The 26453-nt window shown below is 51.7% G+C and overlaps 7 protein-coding genes across 7 annotated transcripts; 6 read left to right on the plus strand and 1 right to left on the minus strand.

Moving 5' to 3' along the window:
• Positions 1-84: 84 nt before the first annotated feature.
• Positions 85-8021, plus strand: PHYSODRAFT_314806 (hypothetical protein; the record flags this gene model as incomplete). Its single annotated transcript, XM_009528220.1, has 5 exons — positions 85-375; positions 453-5388; positions 5428-5636; positions 5805-7024; positions 7055-8021. 5 exons carry the CDS (start codon positions 85-87, stop codon positions 8019-8021), a joined length of 7623 nt encoding a protein of 2540 aa, XP_009526515.1.
• A 1160-nt stretch (positions 8022-9181) lies between these two features.
• PHYSODRAFT_300527 (hypothetical protein) lies at positions 9182-9966 on the plus strand (the record flags this gene model as incomplete). The annotated part of the gene is given in 3 exon segments (XM_009528221.1): positions 9182-9448; positions 9474-9827; positions 9847-9966. The coding sequence occupies 3 exon segments, from the start codon at positions 9182-9184 to the stop codon at positions 9964-9966; spliced, it is 741 nt and encodes a 246-aa protein (XP_009526516.1).
• Positions 9967-11085: 1119 nt separating this feature from the next.
• On the plus strand, positions 11086-12368 carry PHYSODRAFT_441237 (hypothetical protein; the record flags this gene model as incomplete). Its single annotated transcript, XM_009528222.1, has 6 exons — positions 11086-11141; positions 11238-11381; positions 11532-11660; positions 11733-11793; positions 11876-12042; positions 12110-12368. Coding segments are annotated over 6 exons (816 nt in total), but the record flags the coding sequence as incomplete, so codon positions are not given.
• An 868-nt stretch (positions 12369-13236) lies between these two features.
• Positions 13237-13938, plus strand: PHYSODRAFT_498376 (hypothetical protein; the record flags this gene model as incomplete). Its single annotated transcript, XM_009528223.1, has 1 exon — positions 13237-13938. A coding segment is annotated over one exon (702 nt), but the record flags the coding sequence as incomplete, so codon positions are not given.
• Positions 13939-14010: 72 nt separating this feature from the next.
• On the plus strand, positions 14011-14907 carry PHYSODRAFT_410329 (hypothetical protein; the record flags this gene model as incomplete). The annotated part of the gene is made up of 1 exon (XM_009528224.1): positions 14011-14907. A coding segment is annotated over one exon (897 nt), but the record flags the coding sequence as incomplete, so codon positions are not given.
• Positions 14908-20770: 5863 nt separating this feature from the next.
• On the plus strand, positions 20771-21401 carry PHYSODRAFT_285937 (hypothetical protein; the record flags this gene model as incomplete). The annotated part of the gene is made up of 2 exons (XM_009528225.1): positions 20771-21029; positions 21135-21401. Coding segments are annotated over 2 exons (277 nt in total), but the record flags the coding sequence as incomplete, so codon positions are not given.
• Positions 21402-23023: 1622 nt separating this feature from the next.
• Positions 23024-26152, minus strand: PHYSODRAFT_264310 (hypothetical protein; the record flags this gene model as incomplete). Its single annotated transcript, XM_009528226.1, has 1 exon — positions 23024-26152. The coding sequence occupies one exon, from the start codon at positions 26150-26152 to the stop codon at positions 23024-23026; it is 3129 nt and encodes a 1042-aa protein (XP_009526521.1).
• Positions 26153-26453: the final 301 nt, after the last annotated feature.

The following is a 26453-nucleotide window of genomic DNA, read 5'->3' on the forward strand; positions in this document are numbered from 1 at the left end:
AGGGGCTGGAGATCGATCATTTCAGGTTATGTAAAAGGTCGCTCGCTGGATCGGCAGTTTGTATTCTGGATCGCGTTGCAAGTCATGGCGCTGGATCGCGAGCTGCGGCGGTTGCTGGAGTACGCGAGGCTGCCGGAGACTGACAATGCCTCGTCGAAAGATGGGAATCCGCCGAGACCGACTGCGCGTGGTATTCTGGACCGTATCATCGGCATCCACCGGCAGACCTGCGTGCCGTCCATGGGTGTGAGTGCTGACATGAATCTGCCAGAGCTGTTGGTCTTGACTGCAGAGGCTGCGATCTTCCAGGGAGATTTCGACACCGCGTCTGAAAGTGTCGAGTGGTTTTTCAGCGAGTGTCAGCTAAAGAACCAGGTGCGTACAAGTATCACTGAAAGCTGCAGGGCTCTTGAAAGCATACTAACGACTCGATGGTTGCTTGTTGTGTGTAGTTTTACTGCCGAGCGCAATTCGTTCGCGCGCAGTGCGGGTCTCACGACGCTCAGTCGGATACGGGAGTGATGAAGCTGAAGAAGGTGCTCAACGCCATCCACTTCATTCTGGCTGTGATCCCGATCGCTACCGACAGCCGCAAGCGCCCGATGTACGACTTCCTCGTCTACAATGCGTCCGTGACGTACTGGCAGATCGCCCGCCAGCTCATGAAGCAGTCTACGTTCCAGTTCCTCGTGCCGTCGCTGACGAAGGTCATCGACGCACTCAAGTTGACTGCAGAAGCGGATGTGGCGTGGATGCTTCAACTCCAACTCGCTCTCGTTTACGCTCAAGTGGACGCCAATCAACCGGCAAATGCTGCCAAGACTATCAACGACGTAGTCGACGTACAGATCGCCCCTCGCCTTGCTGACCCCTCGAAGGCTGCGGACGAGTCGTTCAAAGCCTTGTACGAAGAAGCGTTGCGGATCCAAGTCCACGTCGGATCCTTCAAGGACCCAGAGTGTCAGAAGATCGTGCCGAATGTCAAGCGACTGCTTCCTCCAACCAACAAGCGCTCGTCTCTGCTTGTGAAGCTGCAGTGTGTCAAGTCCGGGAACCTCTCGGGGACGTTAGAGGCGGCGTACGTTGAAATCTTCCAGGAAGCGACTGGGTTTCTCGCTTTCGCCCCTGAAACGCAGTTAGACGAAGTCAAAACGTTCGTGGCGTCGCTGGAACCGCGCGCGATGGATGACATCGACGCTGAAGTGATCGTGGAGACCGCTATCCATGCTGCCTTCAACAACACGTTGGCAATAGCGGTAGCGTGTGATGTCATTCTGCAACGCAAAGGCAAGAACATGCCGCCAAAGATTCGAGTCTTGTACCAAGTGTTGGGCGCGATATTGCTGATCGTACTGCCCTCTCAGCATACTGGTAGCAAGATGAGTTTGCGACAACGTCAAGCGACGCAGCTCGCTCGGCGCGTGGAGGGGATGAAGGCCTTTGAGCGCACTCTTCTAGCCAGCAAGCGCCAGCAGGACCCGCAGTTGGTTGAGAGGGTGTGCATCTACGCCTGGAACTTGTCGCTGCCATTGCTACAGCCTCACTTGCGCAGCAACTTAGCGCGAGTGTTGGGTCTTTCGTCTTCGATTTTGGAAGAACTGGACTCGCTGCTGCTTGGATTGCGCGCTCGACTCTACCTGGAGGTTGCGAAGCTTGAAGTGGCGTCCGATTTCCTGGCCAAAGCGAACTCGAATGTCAGCAAGGCGCTTACTCTCGACTATGGGACGATCGCCCGCCCCAACGATGCGACTGCGATGACTGTCGAGCTTCTCAGTACACACAAGGACTGGATCGCTCGACCAGTTGACACGCATTTGTTCCCCATCAAGCAGAAGCTGGAATTAAAGTTGGGGTCCGAGAGCTCACCTTCAAAGTCAAGCGAAGTGTTGGCGATGTTGGAGCAGGTCAAAGTCGCTAAAGACCCTCATCAGCAGCGACCCACTGTTGAACGAGCCATTGACGTGATGACGGAGATCAGTAGCTCAACAGAGGAGTCTACTGATGTTGCAGATCACGTCAGACTCTGGTGTGAGATTTCATCTCTTGCGTGGAACGGCTTGCACGATGGTGAGCTCGCCCAGAGAGCGGTTGAAAGTGCTCTATCGACATACTTCGCCACAACTGAAGCGGGGGAGGTTGTGGCCCCGAAGATCATTTCTGGCGAGAAGAGCTTGATGATCCTCGAGGTTGATATGCGTCTGCTGTTAGTCGAGATTCTCGCGACGAGGCTTAAAGACCAGGCGACCAAAGTTGACAATGTACGTCGTCAAGCAGAATCTGCCGGAAATTGGTTGGAGTCGCAGGGTGTTGAACGGAAAGCCGGTGGGAGAAGAAGGTCGAGCATTGATCTCTCAGCTTTGGTACTACTGGGAAAGGAGGCGTACGTGCTTGGAATCCAGCGGCCGCGGCCACATGCAGAAGCATCGCCGACGTCACCGATGGATCCGCCGGGCGAGAGTGTAGAGCTGGATGAAGACGCAATACTACAAGTGCGGCAAAGCAAGCTGGAGAGTGAAGTACACGCTGTCAAGAGTGAGATACTGAAGCATCTGGCCAGGGCCTTGAAGGCAGCGACGAAGATCGGGTGGACTTTTGTGTTGGAGAACACGTGCATCTACCTGTGGAACTATCACTTCCACGTCTTCCGCCTGGTGCTAGAGTCCTCTCGGCCAGAGTTCTTTGAACCGCAGTGGATTCTGCCGGAGTGTGTCAGTGCATTTGAAGCCGTTTACGCAGCTCTAGAAGCTGCAGCAAATGCAGTTGATAACGACCTCCTCGCCTGTGTTGGACTTGGTCTATCAAGTATTTACGAGAAGACTGCTCGACTGGATAAGGCCCTCGCAATTGCTGATACCTTCTTGAAGCGGAAACCACTAGCAGCTCCTGCAGGGTTCAGCCTTCAGAGCAGTGTGGGGGTGCTGCACCTGAAAAGGTTTGCAGAGATGAAGTCAAGAATCCAGATTGCTCAGAATACAAAAGAGATTGCGCCTACGGACTCCAGCACAGCCCAACTCAAGGTAGTCGCGTACCTGGAAGCGATGGAGGCTGTATTCCGACAAATGTTGCTCCCTGCAGCGCAACAACCTCAATTGATGGAGAAAGCCCAAGGATTATACCAAAAAGCCGTCGGGATATGGCAATCGAGCGCTCCTGAGATCTTCAATGCCTTTATGAGCGATGACCTAGAGCGAGTGCTGGAAGAAGAGCAGCAACTGCTGGAGCTTTACGTGGAGGTTTGGGTCCGTGTCGGCTGCGGCGCGTTCCGTCTCCACAGTACGAAGTACGCCATCGAGTGCGCTGACCAGGCGTTGCTGCCGCTTAAGTCCGGGGAAGGCAAGAAGGCCAGGCAGATGACGCAGCTTCTTGTCGTAGGGAGCACCTGGAAATGGTTTGCACTGGCTGAACTGCTCTACGGACGTGCGATACTGGCGCTAACACAAGGGGATTCTCCGGCGCAAAAGCTGCTACTTGCCTCGCTGTCTCACCTCGTGCGTGCGATCGAGTACGGCCTTCGTGGGAGCATCTCCACGCTTGTCACTCAGGCGTGTGAAGTGATCTGGAACGCGACGATATCGGCTATTAACCGAGGCAACACCGTAGATAACGACGAAGCGGAAGATGACTTCCTCGACCGCGTCGTGCAGCACTTGAGGAAGACGTTGCGCTATCTGGACCAGGTTATCGCCTCCCCCGAAGCTGATTTGTCCTTTTACGGTGAAATGGTCTTGCTAACGCTCGCAGTGTGCGAAAAGGCCAACAAATGGACCGATCAGTTCGCGATCTGTGACGCGGTGCTGAAAGCCTTCGGACCAACCTCCCACCGAGCTCCCCTTCCCAGTGAGATCATGAAGGAGATCCAAACTGCGTCTGCGATATCCGGAGCGCACCTGGGGAGGCCGAGCGCGATGCCTAAAACCGGAGGCAGCTCCAAGACGCCAGAGCAACTCAAGGAATCTCTTGTTCAAGCTCAAATCTTACGGAAAGTGGCGTTTACGTCTTGGAAAGACCCGCCTGCGCAACTTAAGGCGCTATCCAACGCGTACGTGGAGCTCGACGGCCAGCTAGAAGAGCAGGCGCTGGTGCTCGTCGATGTCGCGGAGTGGTTGTTCACCAACCGCTTTCCGTCTCAAAATGCCGAGGCGTATCTCGAATGCGCGACCGCGACGCTGATGAATTGTCAGAGACAGAAACTTATCGCCTCGCAGATGGCTGCGTCCCGAAAGGCGTCGATGTCCGTGGGTTCACGACCTAAATCAACTGTGGTGTACTCGCCGTTGTGGTTTGCCGAGAAGCAGCTTCGCGTCTTCGTGATGCAAGGAAAACTGGCCAAGACGTTCACCGAGCGCTCAAAGTATTTACGTTTGGCTCTGATTGAAGTGGAGAAAGCGTGGGAACACATCTTCTTAGTGGCAAATGAGGTGGAATCCCAAGCTGCGTTTGATGCGGACCCATCCAACAAGGCGAACAATGTGGAGTATGACGAGTGGAAGAAGGATAAAGCGCCGAAATACTCGAAGCCGACGTCCGAGCGTGGTTGGGTCCACTTCTTCCTAGACCACGATGAGAATGCTGCTCATCGCTTCCACACGCCATGGACTAAAGCGCTTCAGTCGGTGCAGTCGCCGACTTTCGTCCACATTACTCAGCCGGTTCTAACGCTGGCTTACCTCGAAGAACTGGTGACGATGCTGCGTGACGTGGGGCTTCAATTCGGCGCTATGACGCCAGCATTTTGCCTATACGTCGTAGTATTCCACACTTACATTCCGCATCGAACTCACGTCGCGCAAATTTGGCTGGAGTTGTTGCAGTTTGAGGTCATGGAGCGCTTGAATTTGAGCAAGTTTTCGCTGCCTCTACAGAGCGCGCTCGACATGATTCAGACGCACGCAGAGTTGCTGATGAGGGAAATTCAGGATGCAGAGGCGACTAAAACACTTCCAGATAGTGCCCTCACCTCGAGGAAGCGTCTTGTGCTGCACAGTGATCGCCTGGAGGCACGGGCCAAAGCTGTGGATTCAGTCAAGATGCTTCTCCAGTTCGGCTTTGTTCGTCAGGCGAAGATGCTTCTCGAGATTTTGCGTTACTCGGCCAATGATGGAGATACCAATGGGAACAATGCTCCTGCCACTGAAGCGCTTAGCGAGTGTGAGCTTCTATCGAGCCTCGTCTTAGAGATTGAGGGACAACGTGAGTGGGCGTTGGCTCGGATGACTAGCGCGCTCAAGTGTCCTCAGCTTGATCTCTGTCGTTTCTTAGAGTGGACACTCCGAAGCTGCAAGCTGGACCGCAACCTCGCTCAGTCTCTTAATGCCTTACAAGCGACTGAGAAGAAGGCAGCTAAGACCATAGTGGCTGCTGTACGGCGTCCCGCTGTGCAAGCACCAGGTACTTTGACCAGGGTTCTCAACTCGTCAGGTAGGGCAGCATCTAGTCCCTCAGACCTTTCATCAGTGTGTTTATTGGCTCGAGTCATCTTCAAGCAAGCGACGATTTTACTCAAGATTTCTGCCGCGTCCAACGGCTCTGGTGTGATGGCGCACTTGTTGGAGAGCAAGCGAGCGTTCGAAAGGAGTGTGCGGGTGTTAAAACTCGTCGAAGCAGACTATGGCCGCACTCAGTTGATGTTGAAATTTGTGAGCGCCTTACGATCCTATGGACAGACCCAGGGGAGTTTGCAACTATCTAGCGCTGACTTGGATCCGAAAGTCATTGTTCAAGAAGTTGTGGCGTTGATCGAGAGTATTTCGTCGAAGCACTTCCGATACTCGGGTACTAAAGCGCTTCTGGCGGACGCTCATCAGCGAGAAGTCATTGTGAATCCCCTGGAATTGGACCTTTCCATGACAAAACTGCAGCTCGCCCGACTGCTTGTGGCCCCTGAGCTGTCTACGGCAGCTATTCAAGAGAAAGAGATGACTTGGTACCGCTACTACGAAGACAGTCAGCGCAGCATAGTGGAGAAATGGCTAAACGCCACGGGGTCCGTAACGAAGAAGAGCTTATCATGGGAATTACCACGCGCAATGACGCTGATCACTTCGGCGATAGATAAACTCAGTGGGAACCCGACGCTGGACATTCAGCACGCGATAGCTCAAGTGATCCGCCTTCAGTGCCAGCGCCTCGCCCTCTTGCATGGCTGCGATCGACAGACAGCGGATGCGATCCAACATCGCTTATGGACGAGGTATACCTCGTCTGACTCGCCTAACGTGACGTGGGTTTGCTGTCACGGAGCCCGAGCTGAACTGGCTGTTGCTGCTGCCGACGCTGCTGCTGCTAACCAACCTCAGACCCAAACCCAAGCTCAAGCTCAAAGCCAGCCTCAGACCCAGGAGGACAATATCGACCAAGAAGAAGAGGAAGAGGAGGAAGGACTGGATCAAGCCCGCTTCGACGAAATGCTGACTGCCCGAGCCGCTCAGATACAGACGTACCAGGTCTTTGCGTTCGAGAAGCAGTGCGCGGAGCTGTTAAAGCTTTGTTCCAATGAATTGATCCAGCTCTTAGGCTGTCGGCATCCTTTCGACTGCGCCAAGAACGTGCTCAAGCACCAGAGCGCGGAGGTCATCGAGGTGACCAATAGTTTGTTCGAGAAGTGCGTCTCCGAGTCGAACGTGCAGCGGCTGCACTTGCGACGGATGAAGAAGCTCCAGAAGACTCACACCAGCGCTGCAGCACACAGTCTTCCGTTCCAGCTCTCGCAGCTTTATCTGACCCAGCAGTCAGAATCGTTCAAGCGGATGAGTGTCGGCTTCCGAGTTGATGCAATCGTGGCCGCTCTACCGAGCACCATCCGCGTGCTGTGTCTCCACTTCTCTCCGGACCGGTGCTTCCTGTACGCCGCGTTGTTGGGCAGCACCAAGAGACGCGTAGCGATTGCGCGTATGGAGTTTACTGATGTTCAAACAGTTTTGCTTGAGCAATTACGGAAGAGGATCGAGGCATGGAGAGCGAAATGCTCGAAAGAGACATTGGCGTATGAAGACACACATCACCAGGACGAGATGTACGAGTTCGTGTCAGTGGAGCCTCATGCAACAGACCACAGTGGCGATATCTTGGAGGAGGAGTTCACAGCCATCATCAACGACACAATCGATTTACTCGGGCCTCTGTTTACTCACTCGGCGATGAAGGCAGAGCTGAAAAGCAATCTCGCTGGTAATACGCTCGTACTTTTGTTGGATCAAGTGCTGTCCTGCCTCCCGATGGAGGCCCTCCCAGCTCTGCAAGCTGCCGATGCGATCGCGCGGGACTTTTCGATCCAAATGCTGCATCAACGGCTCATGGCGCTGAAGAAGCAGCCGCTGAGACCCAACGAGGTTCGCGTCATTGTAGATCCACACAAAGAAGACCCTGGGAGCTCCAGCGGCCAGACCATAACGAGTGTCGTGAAGCAAGCTGGATGGAAGGACGCCTTCGAGCACGGCCAGATCCCAAGCGTGACGGACTGGCAGCAGGCGCTTCTGGCTCGCCGTGGCGGCGGACTCATCTACGTCGGACCCAATCGCGTGCTCGGTTCGTTTCTGCCGCTGCAACAACTTACGGGCATGAACGTTGCGCTCACGTGCCAAGCGATGATACTGCTCGACCACGCGGAAAACTCCAAGAGTTCACGTCGACAGAGCAAAATCGACAGCGAGAAGCCCGCGTGGGAGAAAGAAGTCGAGTGCGATCCCTACTGCCGCGCGCTGCTGTTGACGCTCTGTGGCGTGAACGTGCTGACCATCAACCAGTGGGCGACGACCTTCAACGGCAATCGACGGCTGGCCAACGGCCTGCTCCAGAACTTGGGCAAAGGCCACTACATCGGCAAAGCGCTCAAGAAGTTCAGCGAGTCCACGGTCGCAGCTTCTGCAAGCGCGACGTCACTAGGTTCACCCCCAACCGACCCCAGTAGCCCAATAGCAGCAACCGAAGGCTCTGTAGGCAGCAAACTGCAGCTCAAGAACAGGTTCCGCTACAACGCCGTAGTGTACGGACTGGCGCATCTCAGTCTCAAGAGCGGCGACTGAGCTGTAAGATAACAAGTTGCCTTTTTCACACGTCGCAGATTTTTCCCGTCGAAGCAACTCCTGACGCAAGTGTGTGGAGAATGATCCAGGGTGGTAGAGCTAAAAGTGTGGATTTTACTTTTTTGTGCCTTTTTAGGACTTTTATGCTGTTGCCGTTGTACCGGATCGAAACGAATTAGTTTTCGTGTTATGGCGCCGCTGTTCACTTCAAGATCTTTTTTATCATCTATACGCTGCTTTGTCATTTTAGCAAAGTGTGCACGGCACAGTCCTAAATGGATGATACTTTTCTCAGTAGCACTAGCAACGAGATCCAAGGAAATCAACCCACGTAGTTATAGAAAATTAGAACCCGAGGACGAGATCCTTAGTATCCTGCAGTCATTGCACGTAGGATTGATAAACCGACGAAAAATGGTACCAAGGCCTAAAAATCTGAATGAAATGAGCGGACTGTGACGGCATCGCAATACATAATACAGTATCCATTTATATTTATTTATTTATCATTGTATGAAGTGCTGCTCCATAAGAAGCCTCATGTTCGATCATTAGCTTGTGTATTTTCTTAATATCACGTCCTAACGCGTGTATTTCGTGGCGCCAGCATCATTTTCTCTAAACATTTCTATTTCAGGTGGAGCCTTACTCAGAACAGCAAGTCCTAACATTTTTGTCTCCATGTAGGGCGACCAGAAGGACTTCGAATGCAAGCTAAGAATACAGCCAGCACTCCAAGACTTGACGTGTAAGACGACCATAAAAGTATAAGACGACCAAAGCACCCCAAGCCGATTGTACCAAGACTACTAAGTACCGGGTAAGCACCAACCTCTGCTATCATGGCAGCAGGGGAGCGCTTGCGCAGGTTTCTCGAAGCACAAGGAAACAAGCTTCAACACTCGTGGTTTGCGCTACAGCTCACCCACTACGGCGGTAAATACTCCATTGAGCGGATGTTGTCCATCGACGAGTATACTCGAAACACGTCGCTAATTCGTGTGACGTTGGCGATTCTTGGAGCCCCACTCCTCATTTTTGCCCTCGTGATAGGCCAAGAAAGCGTCTCGCTCCAGAATCCGAGTGATGGTTGGCAGGCGAATTAGGGGACACTTGGAGCAGCTATAGGATATGCTGCTGCGTGCCAGTTCGGTACATACATGGCTCGATCTTCCGGACCTGTCGCCACGGCAGACAGTAGTATTTTGCTGTCTGAAGGCTGTTGGCTTCGCTGCAGTGGGCATGGCAGGAGCGGAGGTTTGGGCATTTCCCATTCCGTTTTTCATCCTGTCGCTCTCGATGATATGGCCCCTGCTGCTCGTGGGCGCTTTACGTGTCGCCATTGGGGCCGATACGTTTCATCAAGCTCGTTCTCGACCCTAACAACTCCGTCAGCTGAACAAACTTGGAACGATGCAAGGATTTTTGTGCGTAGTGTACCCCGCCTACCAGATTCTCTTCAAGACCGCGAACCATACCAACTACGAACTACCCGTTCTCCTGTTGCTGTCTGTGTTCAAAGTCGTCATGAAGGCGGCATTCGTGTCAGCTGCAGCTCATAAAGAAGACATTGTCCCCGAAGAAGTTGTGCTCACAGTCGACTTTTTCGATGCGTTTTATCGGGCCACTTTCATGCCCAACCTGTCTTGGACATCGCTCGTAGTGGTTCTGGTCGTTCAGTTTTTGCAAACCGTGCTCGAATTGCATGATCTTCATCGACGAACTCAAAGTATCCTGGCCCGTCTTCACAAGACTACTGGGGTCGCTATAAACAGCACAAAGCGTGACCTACTCTCAACACTTCGGGTGCTATGCTACTTCCCAGAACCACTTCAAAGGCAAGTACGCCCAGATATTCGCGTGCGCTCCTCCGTTCGTCAAAGCCTATCTCGAGAAGGAAGAGATGTGCTCGACAAACTTGGCAGCTATCGGCAGAATGGGATGAGTACTGGACAGACAAACAACTCTGGTCAAGTATGCCCTGAACCGTCTGCACGGTATACGATATCCGGTTCATCTAGTAGAAGCTCAAGCGTAATGTTCAGTGCTTCAGCGAAAGCCGCCGACGGAGGCGTGCGAAATGCGCTTCATCGCAGATATTCACTAGAAGATGGGTCCGGAATTCTGCACGAAGCTCTCGAAGTACTTTTCACGTCGGAATGCCTTGTTTTGATCGAGTTCGTGGAGATCGTCATCCCACTACTCTATGGTACTTACGTGCTAGCCATGGCTCACTTGCCCAGCGCGCTGTACCATACGGAAATGCTCGGGATTACTCGCGAAAATGTTGGGGGCAAGGGTATTCCTTACCGCACTGCTGGACCTCCTATCCTTCCTGCTTCTAGCTGTGATCACGATGCGCAATTGTGGTATCCAGGCGATACCGCACTGCTGGACCTCCTATCCTTCCTGCTTCTAGCTGTGATCACGATGCGCAATTGTGGTATCCAGGCGATATACCACAATTGCGCATCGTGATCACAGCTAGAAGCAGGAAGGATAGGAGTTCCAGCAGTGCGGTAAGGAATACCCTTGCCCCCAACATTTTGGGCGGCGGCCACACGCCCTCGCACTCGGGCTCCAAGCGCTCGCGTGAGGAGCTCAACATGAAGGAGAAGAAGCGTATGTTCAAGCTCAACGACCGCATCAACCAGCTCAAGACGCTGCTGGACGAGGCCGGCGTGCAGTCCAAGAAGAACAAGCAGTCCATCCTAGACAACACGTACCACTACATCGGCATAAAATATACGCGTCAACCAGAGCATTTCATACTGTAATGCTCTGGTTGACGCGTATATTTTATCCTCCCTATTAGATTGCTGAGCAAGATCCATCACGTCACATTTTCCCCTAGAAAGTTGCCTTTTTCACACGTCGCATAGTTTTCCATCTAAGTACGATTGTTATCCCTGACAGTACGATGTCTCGGCGTACGGTGGCGCTCTTCGGCGGCGCCTTGGCGCTGCGCCTGGCGCTGCTGCTCTACGGCCACGTGCAGGACCAGCTCATGGCCGTCAAGTACACGGACGTGGACTACGACGTGTACTCGGACGCGGCGCGGGAGATGGCGGAGGGAAACTCGCCCTTCGACCGCACCACGTACCGCTACACGCCCGTGCTGTAAGATCCTGGCGGGGGTAGCAACAGGAGTTGGTTCGTTTAAATTTTTATCTAACATTATTTATGTATTTATCTTTTATTTGATTATTTTTTTAGAGCTTTTATGCTGCTGCCGAACATTTACGTGCACCAAGTGTTCGGCAAGTTGCTGTTTGTCGCCTGCGACCTGCTAGTGGGCTACGTGCTGTACCGGATCCTGAGGCTACGAGGACTCCCGGATCAACGTGAGACCAAGAAGGCGTATTTTTTAATCTTTGTTTCTAATAATTTTTGGTTCGTTGTTGTTGCTGGGATGTAGACGCTGTGAATTACTGCTGGTGAGTTGTTATTTTCGGGTTTATTTCCGTTGTTGAGGTGCTGACAATCGTGGCGTTACAATGGATTGGACAGTGTGTGGTTGTTTCACCCGTTCTCGGTAAATATTTCGACGAGGGGGAATGCGGACTCGATTGTGGTGCTGCTGGTGATGCTGTCGCTGCTGCTGATCATGCGCAAGCAGCTTGTTCTCTCGGCACTTGCGTACGTATATCAGTCACTGTTCATTCTGCAATTTTACATTGTGGTCGATAACTGCATTTTTGTTTTTTGTAGGTATGGCGCCGCCGTTCACTTCAAGATCTATCCTATCATCTATGCGCTGGCATTCCTTGTGGTACGATAGTTCTGATTTGGAGAGGTCTTACCTCAGCTTACTAACGTCAATCGTTTCGCTTTTTGTTTTCGTTCTCAATCAGTTTTTGAATGGAGACTTTCGTGCGTCGAATGCCAAGTGGGCCAAGTCCTGCGGATCTTCTGCGTGTGTTTGGTGGAAGCTTGCCGGGCTGCTTAATCGTGATCGCCTAGTTTTTGGCGTCGTGAGTGGACTATTCTTCCTCGTACTGGCTGGTGGATTCTACTACCTGTACGTGTAAATACCCATGCTATGGATGCGGCAATGCAAGCTAACAATGATTTCTTCCTTGTTTCAGCTACGGCTTTCAATTCCTTTACGAAGCATACCTCTATCACTTTACGCGTACAGACAACCGCCACAACTTTTCCGTCTACTTCTACGATCTGTATCTGCGATACAATACCCCGTCGGGTTTCGGGGTCGGGCTTCTAGCTTTCTTGCCCCAGCTTACGTCACTCGTAGCCATCTCTTTCGCTTATGGCCGTGACTTACCGTTCGCACTTTTCGCGTTGACGATGGTCTTCGTGATTTTCAACAAAGTGTGCACGGCACAGGTACGCAGCCAAGGTATATGCACTCATGTACAACTGAGCTCTGCCTTACATCATCGTAATATTCTTTTGTTGCAGTATTTCTTGTGGTACACCGCGTTCCTGCCGCTGATTTTCCCACTGACAAGCCTGAGACTCAAGTGGAAGGGCCTAGCAATGATTGCTGTGTGGCTTGGAGGCGAGGTAAGGCATTTCGTAAGTTTCCAACTCCACGGAAATCTCGTATTTAACCTTGCACACTGTTCTTCCTCGCAGCTGCACTGGTTGTACTGGGCGTACTATCTGGAGATGCAAGGCTCAAACACCTTTTTCCCGCTCTGGTTAGCTGGACTCACCTTCTTCTCGGTGAACGTAGGCGTCCTTGCCACACTTATGCGGCACCACTCCTTCACGCCGCTGTTCGAGAGAGGCGGAATCTTCCAGCTGGTACCGAATGGACGACCAAAGCAGCAGTAGCTGCAGATGATACTGTTCAATTTGGTCACGATATCTGCAACTCGGGTCACACATAGCCAACACGAAAAGGTAAAATTCAAAATGCTAGAATAATGACCGACTCTTTCACCATGAGTCACGGGTCATCGATCATTTTGGTAGCACCTAGCTAGGCTACAAGTACTATTCAGCCTACCACCACAGATGCTATTTGTCTTTTCTTAGCGATGCTTCTATTTCTGGTAATTCATTATACCACAGGTCTAAGGACGGATTGCATGAATTTCTTGCTCATTTTAGCGCTGGCTCTGCCCTTGCAAAAACAGCTAAGAATACATCACACAACTTCCTGTTGCTCAATATACACAACGAAATACAGTGTGCCGCGCAGATGACATATTCGTTCAAGACCACTCAGACGACCGCATCTCTGACTATGACGACAAATGAACGCTTGCACGGTCTTCTCGAAGTACAAAGAAAACGACTTTTAGACGCGTGGTTCGCACTCCAGCTCACCCACTACAGCGGCAAATACTCCATCGAACGGATGCTGTCCATCGACGAATATACTCGAAGCACGTCGCTGATACGTGTCGTCTTGGTCGTCCTTGGGGTCCCACTCCTTGTTTTTGCCCTTGTAATAGGCCAAAAGAGTATCGCGCTCCAGGATCCAAGTGATGGTTGGCAGGCGAATCATGGTTTCTGGGTCCGTGTGGGAATTATTGGAGCAGTCATCGGATATGCCGCTGCATGCCAGCTCGGTACGTGGCTAGAGCTTTCAGACCTCTCTTCACGGCAGACAGCAGTCTTCTGTTGTTATAAGGCGGCTGGGTTTGTCGCTGTTGGCATCGCGGCAGTGGAGATGTGGGTCTTTCCCGTTCCGTTTTTCATGCTTTCGCTCTCAATGATTTGGCCAATGCTCCTCGTGGGCTCTTTGCGGCTCGTCGTTGGTTCCCATTCATTTCAGCAAATACGTTCGCGCCAGGATCACCTCCGTCGGTTAAATAGACTTGGGACCCTGCAAGGATTTCTTTCAGTAGCCTACCCAGCCTACCAGGTGCTGTTCAAGGTTGCGAATCACACAGTTTATGAACTACCCGTTCTGTTGCTGCTGCCTGCATTCAAGGTTGTGATGAAAACGATATTCGCGTCAGCAGCAGCTCACAAAGAAGACATGCTACCCGAGCAAGTTGTGTTCACGGCGGTCGACTTTTTCGATGCCTTCTATCTTGCAACTTTCATGCCAAAACTATCGTGGACATCGCTGATAGCAGTCCTGGTAATCCATTATGTGCAAACTGCGCTAGAATTGCAGGACCTGCATCAAAGAACGCAAAGTATCCTGACCCGTCTTCACGCGGCGACTGGCGTCACTACCAACAGCACAAAGGGGGACCTACTTGCAACACTGCGGGAATTGTGCTACAGCTCAGAACCGCTACGACCGCAAATTCGCAAACACATTCGCGTTTATTCGTCTATTCGACAAGGATTGTCTCCCAAGGGAAGAGCTTTCCTCGTAAAACTCGGCAGTCGCCAGCAACCCTGTTCGTCTACTACCTACACTAGTAACACTACTCAAGTGATGCCAAGATCACCAGCATTGGAGATGATTCCTGACCGTGAACCGCCTTTTGAGAGCTCAAACATTATGATACCGCATTCAGAAAATGATATCGACAGATTCAGTCGAGAGTCATTCAAGCGAAGGCATTCGTTGAATGATAGCTCAACAGTTCTGCAAGAAGCTCTCGAAGTACTGTTCACGTCGGAATGCCTTGTTTTGATCGAGTACGTGGAAATCGTCATCCCCATACTCTATGGTGCGTATGTGCTGGGAATGGCCCATTTGTCTAGCGCGCAGTATCATACCGAAATGTTTGGGATCACTCGTGAGAATGTTGGAGGCATGGTGTCACGAATGTTCCTTTATGGGATTCTAGAGCTCGTATCGCTCATACTTCTAGCTGTGATCTCAATGCGCAATTGTGGTATCCAGATACTGTATCAGCTAGGCTTTGTGCTGGAGACGCAGATGCAGTTCGTATTGTCCAAACTGATGCTGTGGATAGAGTTCACGTTAACTTACCGCGTTGTGCACTTTGGTACGTACATGCTAAAAACTTGTCTGGATACAATCAGTACTCTCTGACCCTGTGTGATACTTCATAGGAGCTGATTTATCATTTCAATTTGAGTGGATGAAGCAGTCAAGCGGAGAAACTTAGCTAGTGGTACTCCTACCTTAGCAACAATAAGGAACACGCCATGAGCTGACGACATCGATCTTCGATCCGGAAAGCAAGATTGTATCGAGCTCAGTCAGACCTTAGAGTTCGGGTCACTTTAAGCCAGTTAGGCCGGACAAATCACCATAGCAATCGGATATTGGGGACCCGGGTGGTGGACCCGGGGGGTTTCGCAGTTCGAAGCTAGCTTGTACGGATACCCTTACAGAGAAACGATGCACTCGGCATCCCCTGCGCCTGCTTCGCAGCCGCAGCATCTGCCTAATCTACCACGGTACAACCAAGTGTACAAAGTTTGATCGCTTATTTTTAAAGGCATTGCCAGTTCATATACATGTATCGTCACTCCAACGAATTGGTACTTCAACGATTGGGTTTGAAAAATCCACCGTGATGATTCTACCTCCTCCTGCTCGTCGAATGAGGGCTCCACGGATTTAGTTTTAACTTTAGTTCTTTGTAGTTAGTAGAACGGTTATCAACAGCGAGGTAATCAACGTAATTTCCTTCCTTCCTGCTACTGAAATGTGCGCTGATGCCCAGGCAGAATCCTTTATTGTTTAGATTGCAGTGTTGTGCTCGGAAACTTACAGGTGACGATAAAACAAGAAAAAAAAACGTGCATTCGAATAATTAGCGCTGCCAGGATAACTGCTCAACCAAACTTGCAGGATAACCCGATGAAGCCAGCAATTTGTTTCAAGTTTGATGAGTTAAAACTAAGGTCTAGCAGATTTCGATCGCGTGTAGGAGTAGGATACACCGGGTGTTCGTCCTTCGCTTTGACGATGTCCGCCCTTCCTCTCGCACAGGATGCGCGGCGTACAGCGACAACGTAGGAGCATTCAAACTCTGTTTAATAAAACATGGTGCAACCGCACACATATTTTGTCCGGGTCGCCTGAAGATCTAACAACAACAAAAAACTGTCAGCTTCGATTCGTCCAAGTGTGATATTGCCATTTATCAAGTATTAATCTGAAGGTACTGTATGCATGTAGCATTAGGATGATCTGAACTAATATCGGTAACAATGTACTTTGAACTTGTTTTGACAAGAACAGGATCAAGTAGTAGATCATTCTACAGGTGGATCTCTGCGGGTCGCACTGTAGTCTCACACAAGACAAGCTTAAATCATCCAAGTCTTCATAGATAAATGCCTAAGCTAAGTGCAGCTAGCCTTTAGCCTTTTTTCGTACCACCAGGAGCAGCTCTTTTTGAGTCTCCGCTGAATGAATTCGTTCGTCACCGAATAGGACGTCACCGCATTGCCGGCGGATAGAGTTGGGTTCGGATTAAAAAAATTGTTGAACGAAAAAAAATCGAGCTATACTTCCTATCTTGGATCGCACAACCTAGGACTTTAAGTAGTTTTTTGCAATGTTTTAGTGGAATGTTTTATCTAATCCATCCGGATTAATTCCAATGAGTGTGGGGATTCACACAATATCAGCCCGCCGACAGTTTATGTCACGGCAAACTCAGCTGACCACACGATTTTCAATATCTCTCTCTGAGAAACTATGCATGCAGAAGAAAATCTATGTCTGAAAGAGGAGGGTATAAGTTATGACTCATAACAGATCGAATCGATAATTTTACCGCTAATGGAATGAGTAAGTACTATGTTGAGTGCTTTGAAGCTAGTAGTATAACACGATGCAGTGATGTGGCACCAGTTGTGTCCAAGGTTAGCATCATTAGCACCGATGCCTCATATTAATCGAAAGAATACAATGCTTGCTAGTACACAATACGTTGTTCGTCGTAGTAGTCCGCTAATACACAATACGTTGTTAGTCGTAGTAGTTGATGGAGCCTCACATCCTCTGATGGCATCTGACATAAATCTACAGTAGAAGGAAAAAAAAAGAATAGGCATCCATCAAAACCCAGACCGATTGCTGTATGATGTTGTGTGAAAGTTGTTTGATGTCATCCGCACGGGGGTGAAGTGACGAATGTAGCGTGAATGTCGTTCGATGTCATCCAAAAACCTTCCCCAATCGACAGTTCTTCGAACTGCGAATTGTCGATTCGCAAAAGTAGCATCGAAACCGGAGATCTTTTCGCTAGCAACTGCTCGGATACGGTGAAAGCATGAACTGTGAACACTTGAGGCACGACCAACTCTACATACCGAATTCGTTGATGCACTGTAGATCCGAGATACGACGTCTCCTGTAAGTTGTTGTTTTAGCAGTGACGCGTATCCAAATACGTTCGATAAATAGCCAAAATAGGTTCATTTCGTAGTTGCAATTCCTGCTCAACGACGGACGACACTCTTTAATTCGTGTGTCCAGGTACGTCTATTTCAGGTGTCATAAAAAGTTTTTGCTATGCATTCCATATGCACAACGGCTAAGAATACTCAACTTCACCATTTGAATACACCACACACTTATCGTGCATAAGCTGTTTGTGTCAACACACCCCGCTGAAGTTGTATCTCGGAGAATGACGACAAGTGGACGCTTGCACGAAAAGCTACTACGCGCACGTTTCGCACTCCAATTCACCCACTACAGCGGCAAATACTCCATCGAACGGATGCTGTCCATCGACGAATATACACGAAGTATGTCCCTGATTCCGGTGGTCTTGGTCATCCTCGGCACACTACTCCTCATTTTTGCTCTTCTGAAAGGCAAAGAGAGCATCGCGCTTAAGGGTCATTCCTAACGAGATCACCGGGGCATGATCTCGGCTGTGGTTTGGGGTGGAAGTGAAACAGGCCTCTTGTCTTGCCCGGCTGTTAGGCAGATCGTAAAGCCACGCTGCGTCCGTCCGTTGCAGTCGTCGACGCAATTAACACCTCGTTGGCCGTCAGAGATCCACCTGATCTCCCCCTGCCGGAACGTCCGCTTGCACATCCGTCCCAATTTTGTTATTACTCGTTAAGCGCAATAGAAGCTGGATGTCCACCAACAACTACAACTCGTCCTCGTTCTCGTCCACTGCACCTGTCCTCGCCGATCGCCCACCAACTGTCCACAGATCCCGCACTCGTACGCCCGGGGAGCAGCTCGTGCCTCAATGCACGTGCCCTCGTCGCGCTCTGTGCCGCCTGCGACCCAATCAGCTGACTCACGCTCGTCCAGTTACAGCTCGCTCGTGCACACAGTGAACAGGGGAGAAACCTCCTGTCACCGCTTCACGCGTTCTCGTCCAGACCCAACAGGGGACAAACCTCCTGGGGCCCTCTCGTACACTCGTTCGCACTAACGATGGACAGGGGAGAGACCTCCTGCCACCGCTTTGCACGTTCCGTTCTTGCTCCGCTCTGCGTCCTTGGCCGCAAAATCCGTTCTGTCGCTCCTTTCCCCCCGTTCTTCAATGTCGAGTCAACGCTGGTGTCACCCAACGCACACACTCTTCAGTCCGATCTGGAGCTCGCCGTTTTTTTCATACTGGGGTCCAGTCAAAGTCACCGATTCTCATTGGCCAATTTTCCTGCCACCGAACCAGAATCCTGTGGCCGCTCCTGTGCTTCCGACTCTTCCCTTCGCCGTCAGCTCGCACGACGCTGGGTATGCCGGCTTCAACATGGCCTGCTTGCGCTACCAGTCTATTACAGAAGGAGGCATGATCTCAAAGCCGTTCCTAAGTAGATCGTGATCCATGTCCAAATACATAACGAAAGGCTCGAGTTCGCGTTGAGGGCGGCCGCCATTATGAGCTTCACGAGCTGTGTTCGTTTGCATTTGCGATCGAACGCTGCTTTGCACTTCGACAATGCATTTGATGCAAGCTGCTTCAATGTGGCTACAGTAGAGAATGACTGCGTAAAACTGCAGTATACAGCCTTCTAGGTTCCACAATAGCTTTAACGAACTCCTTGCACTCATAGAGTGTACACTCGGGCGAACATTAGTCGAAACCGTGGCTACGAAGGCTGCTGGAGTCTAAATCCTTTGACGGCATTTGGCAGTGATCCGTGATCCGAGATTGGGGCATGAGCCATTGCTTGGATCATGGGGTCATGGCACCAGGCTCCATATGTGTCTATTTTAGCCAATCAGGTAGCATAATTACGGGTCATGATCCTCACATGATCCCGGTAGGAACGGCCCTAAGAATCCGAGTGACGGCTGGCAGGCGAACTACGGATTCTGGGCTCAAGTGGGAATTCTAGGAGCGGTCATCGGATATGCCGGAGCAAGCCAGATCGGAGATCTTCCGGTCGTCTCTATACGACAGACAGTAATATTTTGTTATTTTTAAATTTAAAAAGGCTGCTGGCTGTGTTGCTGTTGGCGTGGTAGTGGGAGGAATTTCCATAAATCAGTGATTTTCACTGAGATTTGACAAAATGATTGTGATAGTTTGCCTGAAATCACTGATGCAGCATCAGTAGTATCGTACTAGCGCGTCTATACAATTTGCAAGTCAAATGTAGACCTATAGTAATACTAGAAATAGTACATGTAGATAGCATGTTACCTACTACAACTAGTACTACATAATATAGTATCACTGTCGATGTTATTAATACATACTCCGGTTGCTACGGTACAGTAGACAGGCGACCCCTTCCTAGCGGTTAAGGTGTGGGATGTCGCAACTACCAGCCACAAACTGGGGGGGGGGGGGGGGGGCTTGCTGCGTTTAGTGCCTTTTTGGTGATTATACTTTTTGCACTATACAACTTGTCTGGTGTTCTGCACAAACATTAAAGCAACTTTATTCGTTAGTCGTCTCGAGGATTCACTACGAACGAAATACAAGGGTCCAGCTTCTCCACAATTGTTTTACATCTGCCCCCTCCGCCGAAACCCAGATTTTTTTCGCGATAGAACTACGCATATAAGCTCAACGGACCCAGGAGATGGTGCATTCACTAAAATAAAATTGTCATGCGCACAACGTATTGGCTTTCATGCATCGATAGTAGCTTCAGATGAAATATGTTAGCTTTAATAGTCCAAGGTTTTGTGAAGCCAAGTACCCAGCCCTATAAAGTGAAAAGTAGCAATGAGGACAGCCTTGCGGAGTGCCAACCGCTTCAAGGTCCTCCGTCACACAGGACACACACCTGTTGTGCGAGTTAAGTTTGCGTCCGCAGAAGATGACAATGGTCGACAGGCGAAAGGCTCATAAACATCCTGGTAGGCTCTTAGTCAATAATGTAGCAGGAGATACGTTGTAATGGAAACGCAAATTTACATACCACAGATACTGTAGGTAACAGGTAAGTCGTAGATTTCAGAGCTTCTTCATGCAACGCGCGCGACTTTGTATCTCGTTGAATTGCGATAGCGATAGTGACTGCGCCGCTGTGGTGAAGATGCTCACACTAAGTTCTATAGCTATCCCAGCCAATGCATAGCTCTCGTCTTCATTTGATCGGCTTCAAATAGCTGCACTAGCAGCTTTACTCCTACCCCAGAATAAATGTAGTATGTAAATAGAGACATCTTACCAAAAAAATAAACGCAGTTCGTATAACAGTCTCGTTGATGATGATACTATATTGTGTTGCGATATAGTAACCTTTGCCAATCCAAGTTGGCAGCGGTGTAAAGCAAAACAGTGTGGAGTAACTTAAGTAACATCCAAAAATCGGAAAATAATTTCTGAAATTAGTATTTAGAGCAATGTGGATTTAGTGCAGAGCAAACTCAAATCACTGGTCAGTAACAGACTGTATCCGCCGGCAACATGCCCCAAGATCCGAAGCGTGGGTTTGCCGCTCGCGCGGGTGTGCTCGATGCACACCGAGAAGGGCGTGACTGGGTGCTGGTTGCCGACTGCAACGGCATCCCTCCCACTACTGCCCGCAACATCGTCCAGCGCCAAGCCGCTGATGTCAAGAAGAGAGGCGGCGCGCGGGCGGCGTGCACGAAGTGTACTCCAGAAATGGAGGAAGCTCTCGTGGGCTACCTGGAAGACAACTGCCAGTACACACTCGTGCAGATGCAGGAAACGCTTGCGTTCGACTTCAGGGTGCACATCAGCACTTCGTTGATCAGTAAGAAGCTTTGCGATAAGCTTTACACTGTTAAGCAGGTACGCCTTCAAGTTATTATACTATCACTTTTACCATCTACTGTACTAAGTATGTTCCCTGTGATAGGTTCGCGTAGAGCCCGAGACCTGCAATAATGCTGTAAATATCGAGAAGAGGAGGGTGTTTGGTGAAGAGTTGCTGAAGCATGAGCGGAACGGTGCTTTTATCGTGTATTATGACGAGACCAACTACAACCTGTACTGTAAGCGGACGCAAGGTCTGTCGCCGCTGCTATTCGTAGCGAGTCCATGGAGTATGGAACTTAGATGTTTGCTGTGGACTAAATCCACATTGGTCTGTAGTAATCCTCGAAAATAAATTTTTGAAAAAAATATTTTTCGTATTTACGGGACTCTCGGCTTTGCCTTACACTACTGCCAACTTGGATTGGCAAAGGTGTAGTGTATCGGCAACTTATAAATTGGCGGATTCCCACAACGTAGAAAGACAAAGTACTTCCGCATCCACCTGCAAACATTGTGTGCGTCACAAGGTTTTCGGTTCATGTTCTTAGTTTAATATGTCGGATTCCATCGGTACTCAGTTCTTTCAAGTCTCTTACCGCGGCAACTCTGCTCGGTTGTGAAGGGGGGAAACATGTCGATGCATAGTTAAGTAGGCTACGGCCTTCGTCGTGGTGTCCGCTTCCTTCACATCGACTGGGGCCTTACCCATCAGTTCGGAATAATATAGTAATCGAAAGAAGTGAATAAATACTACTGTAGTATTACTATTTACCAAATCACTGAGTCAGTAGTTTCAAGCTATCACAATCATTTTGTCAAATCTCAGTGAAAATCACTGATTTATGGAAATTCCTCCAACCAGTGGCAGAGATCTTGGGCATTTCCCATTCCGTTTTTCGTCCTTTCGCTATCCACGGTGTGGCCAGTGCTGCTTGTGGGATTTTTACGAGTTGTTGTTGGGGCCGAAGTATTTCAGCAAACAAGTTCGCGGCAAGACCAACTCCGCCGAGTAAACAAAGTCGGCATGCGTTTCTTTCAGTAGCATACCCTGCCTACCAGGTACTTTTCAATGCAGCGAACCCTATCAAGTATGAACTATCAGCGATGCTCTTGATGCCAATATTCAAGCTCGTGGTGAAAGCGGTCTTTGCGTCAGCTTCAGCACATGATACCGGAACAAGTTGTGTTCACGGTCGAATTTTTGGATTCATTTTATCTGGCCACTATCATGCCAAATCTGTCTTGGGCGCAGTGCTCGTTATTCAATATGTGCAGACAGTGCTCGAATTGCTGGGTCTCCACCAACGAACCCAGAGTATCTTAAGGCGCCTTCACACAATGTCAGAACCGATGCCAAGAGTGACCTACTCACAACACTCCGGCTGCTGTGCTACTACTCCGAACCACTCCGAAGGCAAATGAGCGCTGATATCCGTGTGCATTCCTCAATATTCAAGCGCTTGTTACCAGAGGGAAGAACCGTAGCGGAGAAACTTGACATTGTCGACACGAAGTTGATTCAAATTGTGCAGACCAAAAATTGTCCAGATCGAAACGCTACTAGAGCTCATTTTGTTCGGTATAGTCGCCGTGATCATGAAGAGAAATTGTGGGATCCACACGGTCTATCAGCTAAGGGTTTGTGCTGGAAACGCATATGCCGTCCAACTGATGCTGTGGATCGCATTCACGCTGACTTAAGCACTTTGGTACGATTGGGTGGTCTAAAGGCTGCGGCCGAAGGATAGCATCTCACTGTAATACTTTTACGTAGGCGCGGATTTTTCTCTATGGTTTGAGTGGATGAAAAAACCAAGCGAATCCTAAACTTCTGAAGCGGACCATAATGGGATACATGCATTAACTTAGGAATCAAACTACTGGCGGCCTTCACACGGCCGACGACTTTCGAAACGCCACAACAAATCCAAAATCACGCCACAGCTAAGGCCGAAACACATCTGCTATGCTGTCACGCACCAGCACAGATCACTGACCGATGGGCTTCAGGCGAGTCTTCTGCTCTTCCACATTTGTCAACGGCGCATAGCGCACATTATTGGCCTTCAGTCCCACGAGGTTCTTGAGGTCCACAACCTGCACGTCCTCTTCGAAGTGCACCTTCTGCGGTTTTGCTTGGAAGAGCTGCGGTGCCTTGTACTTCTTGAGTAACAGAGAGGAAATCACCACCGACACGGACGAAAACGCCATCGCCAGACCAGCACACGCAGGCGGCATCATCCGGTGGATCAGAGGGAAGAACATGCCGGCCGCCAGCGGAATGCCCACCACGTTGTACACGATCGAGAAGAAGAAGTTCAACTTGATGCGCGAGAACACGACGCGGGCCAAGTCCAGAGCTACCACCACGTCCGTCAGAGCGCTCTTCACGAGCACCATGTCGGCCTCCGCCTTGGCGATCTGCGTGCCGGCACCGATGGCCATGCCGATATCCGACTGCGCCAACGCTGGCGCGTCGTTGATGCCGTCGCCCACCATGCACACCACGCGCGGCTTCAGCGTCAGCGGGTTCACCTGCGACTGCAATGCCTTGATCTGAGACGCCTTCTCACCAGGAAGCGCCACGGCCTTGACGTGGTTGATGCCCATCTGGCGCGCGATCGCGCTGGCCGTGCGAAGGTTATCGCCCGTGATCAACCACACGTCTAGCCCCATCGACTTCAGGTGCTTCACGACATCCGCCGCTTCGGGGCGAGGAGCGTCAGCCAACGCAATCACGCCAACCAGCTTGTTCTCCACGCACACAACCACAACGGTTTTTCCCTCGAGTTCCAGCTCGTGCATGTGGGCGCGTATCTTCTCGCCGATCTCGATGCCCTTCTCCTCGCAGTACTCGGAGTTGCCCACCATCACGTTGGCCGCTGTGGTGCGTGACGTCACCTCGCTGGCAGCCACAGTGCCTTCAATGCCGCGGCCAGGGACCACATGGACATCGGTCGGATCCTGCAGTTCGAGCTTCTCATGTTCCGTGGCCGTCACGACGATGGCCTTGCCAAGAACGTGCTCACTCACACACTCCAAGGACGCGCCGTAGTACAGCAGCTCGCGCGGCGTGTACGCACGGTCGGCCACCACCACGTCACGAACCGAAGGGTGGCCGACAGTCAGCGTGCCGGTCTTGTCGAACACGATGGTGTCGATGTAGCGCGCGGTCTCGAGCGCCCGACCGCCCTTGATGAGCACACCCTTCTTGGCGCCGACGCCACATCCGACCATCACAGCAGTGGGGGTGGCCAGTCCCAAAGCGCACGGACACGCGATCACGACGACCGAGATGGCAAACAACACAGCCAGGTACATGTCGTCGGAGTGATCAGCCAAAGCATCCTCATCCACGCCCAGCTCTACCTTCCACTCGGTAGGAATGAGGTTGAGTGTCAACAGCGATATCCACGCAATAAACGTCATCACCGCCATGCCCAGAACACAGGGGGCAAAAACCGATGCCAGGTAGTCTGCATACGCTTGAATGGGAGCCTTGTGGAGCTGAGCATCTTCAATCAAGGTGCAAATCTGAGCCAAAGCCGAGCTTTCCCCACCCATGCAGCTCGACTCGATCACCAGCGTGCCCTGTTGGTTCACAGTTGAACCGAACACGTAGTCGCCGGTCTTCTTCGCCACCGGCATACTTTCACCCGTCAGCATCGACTCATCCGTCGAGCTAGAACCAGATTTCACCACGCCGTCTGTCGGGATGTTAGCACCTGGAAGGATGCGCAGAAGATCACCGCGCTGCACCAATTCGATCGGGATTTCGCGGTCGCGTTTACCCTCGACGATAAGTAGCGCCTTCTTCGGCTGCAGCTTGGCCAGTTCTGACAACGCATCTGCTGTCTTGCCCTTCGCCATCGACTCCATGTACTTACCCAATGTCACGAACGTCAGCAGCATCGCTGATGACTCAAAGAAGTGGTGGCCGTGATAATTCTCATGCACCGCCGAGCCAACCAATGATACAAAGCTGTATGTGTACGACATGGTGGTGCCTGCCACGACCAAGAAGTCCATACCCATGGAGCCGTGCTGCAGACCCTTCCACGCGGCCACGTAGAACCGCCAGCCCACGCCGAACTGGATAGGAGTCGCCAGCAGGAACAGCAGCAACAGCTTAATCGATACGGAATTAAACACAGGCGTCATCAACACTTTCTCCACCGGAGGGATGTACATGAGCACCATGTGGATCAGCATGGCCGGCAGCGAGAAGAGCATGGCCGTCGTCAAGAGCTTGCGCCACTTCTCCACCTCCGACTTGCTCAGCGCGTTCTGGTCCGTCGTATCCAGCGCTACCTCCGCCGAGTAGCCCAGGCCGTTGATGCACTCCAGCACGTCGCGTGGCCCCGTCTTGGCCAGCTGCTTCAGGTGCACGTGCGCCTTGTTCAGCGGCAGGTTAACCAGCACCTTGGTGACGCCCGGCAGCTTGCCCACGGCCGACTCGATCTTGCCCACGCACGCGGCGCAGCTCATGCCCGTGACCGTGAACTTGAGCTCGAGCGAGTCGCCGTCGCCCGGCTCCACCACGTGCGAGAACGTCGCCTTGTAGCCGGCGTCCTGGATGAGCTGCCGGAGCTGCTGCTGCTCGTCCCGGACCAGGTCGCGGTCGAACGCCACCTCGGCCTTCTGGCTGATGAGCCCCACGCGGCAGTGCAGCACGCCCTCGGCCTTGCCCACGTGGTCCTCGATGGCCTTGACGCACGCGGCGCAGCTCATGCCTTCCACGTGGAACACGGCGCGCGGGTGGCCGGCCGCGTCGGGCACGTCCAGCGCCAGGCTCTGCTCCTTCTGCTGCTGCGCCGCCTTCTGCCTCTGGGCCTGCAGCTTGATGGCCGCGGCCTTGGCGGCGTCGTACGCGCTGGCCTCGAAGCCCACGCACTCCACCATGTCCACGAGCTCCTGCAGCGTCGCGCTGCCGGGCCGCCGCAGCGTCACCGTGGCCTTGCGCTGCTCGAAGCTCACGACGGCGGCGGCCACGCCGTCCACGCCTCGCAGCGCGTTCTCGACCGTGGAGCCGCAGTTCTTCTGGCACATCATGCCCTCCACCGCCAGCTCCACCACCAGCAGCGGCACGTTATCGTCCCCGATAGCAAGCGCCACCATCTTGTCCTCCTCTCGTCCTCTCGCTGCTGCTGCTGCGCTCTGGTCGGACGGACGGGAAATGAGCGTGCTGCTCGCCGCGAGCGAGCGCGCTCAAGTCATCGAGGGTCAGCAGCGCCGCCATCTCGATGGAGCGGCCACGGTTTTGTGCCCTCGGAACGCGCCAGCTGGTGTGTCCGAAAGGCGGCACTTGACTTGCGCTTGTATGGGCCGTGGGGCCGGACCAGCACCGTCGAAAGCGCGAGAAATGCAGGTGGCGCCCCGAACCAGAAGACGCCTCTGGGAAGGAAATTGATGGCGGCGT

This window comes from Phytophthora sojae, assembly GCF_000149755.1.
Source record: "Phytophthora sojae unplaced genomic scaffold PHYSOscaffold_4, whole genome shotgun sequence".
NCBI classification, from domain to species: Eukaryota; Oomycota; class Peronosporomycetes; order Peronosporales; family Peronosporaceae; genus Phytophthora; species Phytophthora sojae.